The sequence below is a fragment of the Olea europaea genome, chromosome 22 (genome assembly GCF_002742605.1).
Source record: "Olea europaea var. sylvestris chromosome 22, O_europaea_v1, whole genome shotgun sequence".
Lineage (NCBI taxonomy): Eukaryota > Viridiplantae > Streptophyta > Magnoliopsida > Lamiales > Oleaceae > Olea > Olea europaea.
The window spans coordinates 11,081,587-11,089,582 of NC_036258.1; the positions used below are offsets into that span (position 1 = coordinate 11,081,587).

Here is a 7,996-nt window from a genome sequence, read left to right on the forward strand (position 1 = left end):
TTCAGATTGACACCAATTTGCAACTAACGATTTAGAGGTAAGTGGCTGTCTTCATTAGTCTTGCCTGAATGATACATGTCGAAGATCAAGGATGGGGGCCGTTCCACAACCCGTGAAGGTTCCGGTGTAAGTTTCCTTACGACGGCATTGTTTTGATGAGTTTAATCTAGGTCGTTGATTTGAATTTTTAGATTTTCCTCCCTTTGTTGTAAACCGTTGAGATGACCCACATTCCCCTTCTTTGCCTTTTAATACTTAATCTTTTATATTTTTTTTTCATTTTTTCATTTTTTTTTTCTCTCTACAATTCTTGCTCCCTTTCATGCTCACTTTGAATATTCTCTCAAAGTAGCCTTTCGTCTTTTTGAGGTCGCTTATCGTAGTCTTTTTCTCCTACCTCTACTTCTACATATTCAATTATATTTTTCTCGGAGTCTAATTAGTTGAAAGCGCCTATAAATTAATTTTAAGAAATAGAGTTCTTTTTCATTCTTCATTAAGCTTTACTATACCTTGGGTACAATATAAAAAAGAATGCTGAACTTCCGATGTCCATAGACTCCTATGCCTTTCTAGGTCGGACCAATTCAACTAATAATTTCTCATAGATCTTTCTTTATTTTCACAGCCAGAAGAAAAACAACCAAAAATCATCTGAATTATTATGACAAATTCTATCTTATGGCTATTCTCCACTAACCATAAAGAAATAGGGACTCTAATTCATGTTCAGTTCCATTGCTGGACATGGCGATCAAACTCTTGGTGATATTATATTTTATCAACATGAATCTCAAGTTCGGTTCAGATGCAAGTCTGGTCTTGAATCAAATCTCCTTGTCGTACAATAGTTAAACTGTAATTTCCTTCTTGTACATTGTAATAACATACACAAGAACTATGATCCCCGAGGGCAATTCCAGCAACAATATTTAGCAGAATAATGCTACTGCTATCTTTACATCATTGATCAAAGCTCAAAACCATGCAAAGTTGCATGTATTTTCATACATGTACAAACAAGGCTCTGCCACATATGATTCTCCTACATTAGCCGTAGCTGCTATTCTACTACTACTGATCTCTTTCTTTAACAGTAAAACATTACTCTTTTTACATTTTCTTTGAGGGCCGGCAGTGGGCGTACTGAATCTCCCACTACTCGTGCACCCTTGCAACCTTGACCAGTACTGCAGCCACTTTCCTGAACATCCGGTTCCATGTAGAATCTTGCCCGAAATGCAGCCAGGTGTGCATAATAAGCAGGAGGAACTGGATTAAACCACAAATAATGAGTCATTTGAATATAAACTCGACACAAAAAACTGAAATTCTCCCTTGGAGGTGAATATCACCTATTTCATATGCATTGCCCACTCGACACAGTATATATTTATGCATGTTTGTAGCCTTAATCAGAAAAATTTTTGCCAGGTTTTGTTGGTGCTATGCTCTCTCCTTCTCGTCTCCTCAAGTGTAAGAATAGGCTATCTAAGCAATGAAATGCCACTCAAGGAACAGATAATCGAGATGATCATTTGGTATTTAAGCAATCTATTGATGAGTTTCTTAGATAATGGAAATAAATACTAAATTCGCTTCAAGAAGAAATGATTTTCTTGAAAGGGCACACTTTCAAGTTTAAAATTATTATGGTCTCTCCCACTGGCTGTCACCAGACAGGCAGCAGTACAGACAAGTACCGTAAAAGAGATGGTGAGAGGAAAATGTCTTCACTTACCCACGGAGACAGAACGCGTGCATCTTGCATATGTATAGCAGAGATTATTTGTCAACAACTGAGTTCCATCTCGACACAGTATATATTTATGCATGTTTGTAGCCTTAATCAGAAAAAATTTTGCCAGGTTTTGTTGGTGCTATGCTCTCTCCTTCTCGTCTCCTCAAGTGTAAGAATAGGCTATCTAAGCAATGAAATGCCACTCAAGGAACAGATAATCGAGATGATCATTTGGTATTTAAGCAATCTATTGATGAGTTTCTTAGATAATGGAAATAAATACTAAATTCGCTTCAAGAAGAAATGATTTTCTTGAAAGGGCACACTTTCAAGTTTAAAATTATTATGGTCTCTCCCACTGGCTGTCACCAGACAGGCAGCAGTACAGACAAGTACCGTAAAAGAGATGGTGAGAGGAAAATGTCTTCACTTACCCACGGAGACAGAACGCGTGCATCTTGCATATGTATAGCAGAGATTATTTGTCAACAACTGAATTCCATCTGCAGTAAAATTATTTTCATCCCAAAGGACATGGTAATGCGCTGGCCGACTAGTTCCCTGAATGTCAAAACAGAGGTACAAAATCATGAACTAACAAAATCCTAGATGCATCGGTGAGCAAAAATATTGACTAGAAACAGTAGGATGAGATTGGCATAAATGGTGACATGGTTAGACTTGTGAATGTGTTCGATTAAAGTTTTATATGATAGTGAGTTGAACAAGCTACTTGGGGTGACAAAAGCTACGTTTTGACAAGTACGAACATGACTTTTTAACAGCATATGGATCGAGATCGAAATATAGAACACTGAATTAGATTTTCTTTTACTCTTGAAAAGATGTCTTACATTTCTATTTTCAGTTGCAAAGCAACAGCTCTTTCTATTGCTATTCTGTATTACACGTAAAAGTACTGGAGTTTTACCTGAATACCAGCATGGCTACAGAGATAAAAGTCAAACTCCGTTGGATGACAGATTTTAGAATCTACTACAGTGCCTGCAAAAAAGGAAAATGATATTACTAGACTCAGTAACTGTTAACAGATTGCCAACAAAAAGCTTCTGCATGTGCTGAATATGCTGGAATAAAGGTGCGAAGCTCGTGATAAAAGACCTAGCCTATAGGATTTTGTTATTACTAGTTTATTTTTGAATTCATTGGTTTGATTTTAAAAGTATTGTTAGTGTTTCTGTTAAACGAAACTCTATTTAAGAGCTATGAAATGAACAAGAAAAAATATTCTCTGCAGTCTTTTTGTTTCCTCTATTTTGTTGTTCAAATAACAATAAATTTGTACCGGAGCTATTTTCTTGAGGGATCTGTGAGTTGAGTGAGCCCAACACACACCAAACCTCAAACACAAAACCTGAAACATAAACACTTGCCAAGCATGGAATTCGAGACATCCATCTCAAATATTACACTACCAGTTTTTAAGGGTAATAATTACCAAGCTTGAGCTATAAGAATGACAGTCCATCTTGAAGCATTAGATCTTTGGGAGGCTGTAGAGGAAGATTATGACATTCCTCCACTACCTGCAAATCCTACGATGACTCAAATGAAGATTCACAAGAAAAAGAAGACAACAAAGTCTAAAGTTAAAGCCTGCCTATTCTCTGCTATATCAAAATCAATAATCACAAGGATCATGAACTTGGAATCTGCAAAGGACATCGGGGATTATCTCAAATTAGAATACCAATGCGGCCAAAGAACCAAAAGCATGCTGGTGCTTAACTTGATCAGAGAATTCGAAATTCAGAGAATGAAGGAGACAGAAAACATCAAAGATTATGCTGACAAGTTGCTGAACATTGTAAATAAGGTAAGGCTGATTGGTAAGGATTTTCCTGATCAAAGCATTGTGCAAAAAATACTTCTCTATGCCTGAAAAATATGAGTCCAAGATATCCTCATTAGAAGAGTCAACGGACCTATCAACTATTTCCTTAGGAGAATTAGTGAATGCTTTGCAGGCACAAGAGCAAAGGAGACCAATGAGACGAGGAAACAGTGCAGGGTGCTTTTCATGCAAAAGCACAAAACTCGGGAGAAGGCAAAGACAAGAAATATAACAAAATGTACAACAAGAAACCAAAAATTTCAACAAGCTCGGGGCAAAGAAAGAGAAGACTTATCCATCCTGTCCACATTGCAAGAAAACAAATCATCGTCAAAGAAAGTACTTGTTGAGACCTGACATCAAATGCAGGAAATGTGGACAAACTGGACACGTGGAAAAAATCTGCAAATCAAAGGAAGTGAAGGCAAATGCTATTGTAAAATAAGATCAAGAGCAGCTTTTTGTAGCAACATGTTATGCAACAAGCAGTAGCTCAAGTGACTCCTGGATAATAGACAGTGGCTGCACATACCATATGACAAATGATCAATGGCTTCTTAAGGAGCTGGACAAAAATTTTATTTCTAAAGTCAAAATTGGAAATGGTGAACACATTTCAGTCAAAGGCAAAGGAACCGTGGACAGAGAAAGTTTATCAGTTCTAAGATATATTTCGGATGTTCTATATGTGACGAATATTGATCAGAACTTAGTGTTGGACAGCTTGTTGAAAAGGGCTTGAAAGTTACATTTGAAGAAAAATGGTGTATGATCACAGATGAGAGTGGCAGAAAAGAGAGCAAAAAGCTTTGCTCTAAATCTTATGGAGGAGGAGCACATAGCTTTTCTTATCGATGCAGGCAACGAAGAATTGTGGCACAAAAGGCTCGAGCATTTTCATCATGCTGGACTGCTATACATGTAGAGACAACTTGGTTAGAGGTGTTCCATGGCTGGAGGATAAGTTGACAGATTGTGTGGCTTGTCAGTATGAAAAGCAACTCAGAAAACCCTTTGTCAAGTGTTTGGAGTAGATTTTTTCGAAACTTTTGCCCCCATAGCACTGCTTGATGCAATCAGGATGTTCTTGTTTTGTCAGAATGGAGAGGCTGGAAAGCATGTCAATTAGACGTAAAATCTGCATTCCTAAATGGTTATCTGCAGGAGGAAATTTTTGTGGATCAACTTGAGGGTTTTCAAGTCAAGGGGACAGGAGGAGATGGTTTACTTATTGAAGAAAGCATTACATGGTCTCAAACAAGCTCCTAGAGCCTGGTATAGCAGGATTGATGAGCACCTACAAAGTCTTGGTTGAGTGAAAAGTCCAAATGAGGCAGTTGCTAATATGATCTTAGTTTCGGTTTATGTTAATTTACTTGTAACAGGCAGTGATGAAAAGTTGATACAAGAATTTAAAGCTGAAATGCTCAAAGTCTTTGAGATGACAATTCTCGAGTTGATGTCCTATTTTCTGTGAATGGAAGAAAAGCAAAGTCATGATGGAGTTTTAATGTCAAAAGAAATATGCAAACGAAGTACTTAAAAAAATTCATATGAGCAACTGCAAGAGTACAAGCACACCAATGAATCTAAAGAAGAAGTTCCGCAAGAATGATAGAGCAGACAAGGTTGACAAAGGACTCTACAGAAGCTTGATTGGTTGCCTAATGTATCTTACAACAACTAGACCTACCATCATGTTTGCTGTAAGTTTTACTTTCAAGGTTCATGCACTGCGGCAATGAAGTACATTTCCAGAAAGCAAAGAGAGTCATAAGATATATCAAAAGGGACAATGAACTATGGCATCAAATACAGTTACTATCAGAATTTTACGTTTCATGGATTTACTGATAGTAACTGGGCAGGTTCTATTGATGACATGAAGAGTACAACTGGCTTCTGTGTTCTCATGGAGTTCAAAGAAACAAAACATAGTGGCTCAAAGCACAGCAAAAGCCGAGTATGTAGCAGCAACTGCTGCTGTGAATCAAGCAATCTGGATCAGAAAATTGCTTGCAATCTTATGCATAGAGCAAGAACCTACACAGATTCATGTAGACAACCAAGCTACAATTTCGATTAGAAATAATCCTATCTTTCATGGGAAGACTAAGCACTTCAATATTAAGTTCTATTACTTAAGAGAAGTGCAGAAAAAGGGGAGGTTAATCTGCTTTATTGCGAAACTGAGGATCAAGTGGTAGATATATTTACCAAAGCCTTATCAAAAGTCAGATTAGAAGAGTTAAGAAACAACTTTGGTCTCTTTAGCTATTAAGGCAGGGAGGATTGTTACCAGATTGCCATAAAAAAGCTGCTGCCTGTGCTGAATATGCTGGAATAAAGGTGCTGAGCTGGTGATAAAGGATCAAGTCTATAGGATTTTGTTATTACTGTTTTATTTTAAATTCATTGGCATGATTTTAGGAGTATTGTTAGTGTTTCTGTTAAACAAAACTCTACTTAAGAGTTATGAAATGAATAAGAAAAAATATTCCATGCAGTCTTTTTGTTTTCCTCTATTTTGTTGTTCAAATAACAACAATAACGAAAAACACTAGATTACTGCACGTTTCTAGGCAAGTTTATGAAGAAAGTTCTGATTTGTACACAATGGTGTTAGGTACCAGGTAATATGTTTCCACTCTTGTCAGTGCTGCTCTTGTCCCGATGGTTGTTTGCAAACAGCCTGGTGTGATGTCGTTTTTGTACAACAACAAAAGTCACGGGGGGTTGATAGTTTGGTTCCAAAGAGGCACAAGCCTGCATAAAATTTGTCATTGATCAGGACAAGCTACGCACCAGGGAAAACTGATTTGGGCCTATTTTTGGCGGTAACGAGTACTAGAAACTTTGTATCTAACCTTCCGAATTGCATCCAACTCGAATAATAAGACTTGATAGAACTGCCCTTCACTCACTCCATCCCTGCTTATTTTACTCCTCAAATCAGATACATTTGAAAATACATCAAATTGAATTATGTTGAATACACAAAACCATGTTGGCATTAACTTAAAGAGTGATTTATGTGGACTTGTATCATTCAAGACTGATTTATAACAAAATATTGCTTGAATAAGTTTGTACCAAACCCATCAATAGACAAACCCAAAGATATATTGACATGTATTTTTGAAAACAATCCCTCTACTCCATGAAAGCACACAGAAAGTTGAAAAAAGAGAAGTATGACAATCTTAAACAACTTCACCTCTTTAAGAAGAAGAATAACTTCATTATAGAACAAATCACTCGTAATATTTCAGTTACAAATGCAATATTCAATGCCTATCATCAGACATCAAATGGAATTGCATTTTGATAAGACAGAAAAAATAAGAAAATAAGCTGGATGTGGTAAGATCCTATCAAATCAAAGATAAATTTCAGGTTCATTCTTTGGCGATGGAAGCAGTGATATGATTAGCATTTCCAAGAATCTAAGTAACAAGATTAATTCATGGCTAAGTTCGGCATTCATTGTGTGCTATGACAATAAAGTGAACACAGTGTAAAATGTGGCACCATTTTCTTTCAAAAAAACACAGCCAACAAGAGAGTCATATGGACCTGTAAAATATTATCCTCTGTGGTTTCTGCCCGGTGGACTTTCTGAAGGAAACCAAAAGATCCCTGCAGAAGAGGAAAACTACATAAAACATGAAAAAGTATGTTTCCCTACACCAGCCCAAACATAAATTAATAAGTAAAACAAGCAAACGCCAGGGATAGGAAAAAGGAAAACCACCATACCTGATCATGCCGCCACTAACTGTTCCACAAACAGGATCATGCCAGGTTTTGTATAGATCTTGTATCAGTTCTTGTCTATGAGCTTGAGCGCAAACCAATCCTGCATACTTTGTGACCTCAGGCCAATCTTGAGAAGCTACGACCTATATTTAAACGCATACTTCAGCAATCTGGCATCTTATGACTAAGTAAGGTGCCAATAAGAATGGTTTAAGTAGAAGAAATTTACAGCAGCTATTGATGGACTCGTGTCCTCCCCATTCTCAGGGTGTGTCACATCTGCTCCAAATATGATCGTTGGTATGTCACTAACCAATGGTATTCTACAGCTTATAGCATCTAAGAGAACAGTGTTTCTGCCACCCATCTGTTAGAGTTCAAATAAAAAGGAGCTCAAGAAATGTAATTCTGCTTTGTATGAATAAATGAGAAAGATAGCATATTCATGAACCATTGGAAAATTTATGGAGCCCCATTTGATGTAATCCATAAGTTTTGGATAGACAAATATGTACAAGGGTCAAAGTTTGGTCGTGTGTCTGTGTGCATTGGGTTAGAGGCAAGAAAATGGAGAAATGGGACAAGCTGCTGTGGTGTTTTCCAGGGTTTTTGGTTTGCACCAAAAATGAAGACACATTTTG

General features: G+C 37.1%; 1 protein-coding gene across 4 annotated transcripts in view; it reads right to left on the bottom strand.

Moving 5' to 3' along the window:
* Positions 1-822: 822 nt before the first annotated feature.
* The window catches only part of LOC111371708 (protein argonaute 10-like), an 11,583-nt gene continuing 4,409 nt past the window's right edge, over positions 823-7,996 (bottom strand). The window contains exons 14-22 of one of the 4 annotated variants that reach the window (XM_022993841.1): positions 7,585-7,722; positions 7,356-7,498; positions 7,173-7,235; positions 6,464-6,527; positions 6,227-6,362; positions 2,673-2,746; positions 2,199-2,302; positions 1,742-1,764; positions 823-1,272 (exon numbers count right to left, since the gene is read on the bottom strand). In XM_022993841.1, coding sequence (XP_022849609.1) covers positions 1,091-1,272; positions 1,742-1,764; positions 2,199-2,302; positions 2,673-2,746; positions 6,227-6,362; positions 6,464-6,527; positions 7,173-7,235; positions 7,356-7,498; positions 7,585-7,722 — 927 coding nt within the window. In that variant the 3' untranslated portion in view covers positions 823-1,090. Of the gene's footprint in view, positions 1,273-1,741; positions 1,926-2,175; positions 2,303-2,672; positions 2,747-3,200; positions 3,289-6,226; positions 6,363-6,463; positions 6,528-7,172; positions 7,236-7,355; positions 7,499-7,584; positions 7,723-7,996 lie in introns of those variants that run through there. The other 3 variants (XM_022993840.1, XM_022993842.1, XR_002698629.1) reach the window with 3 other exon arrangements.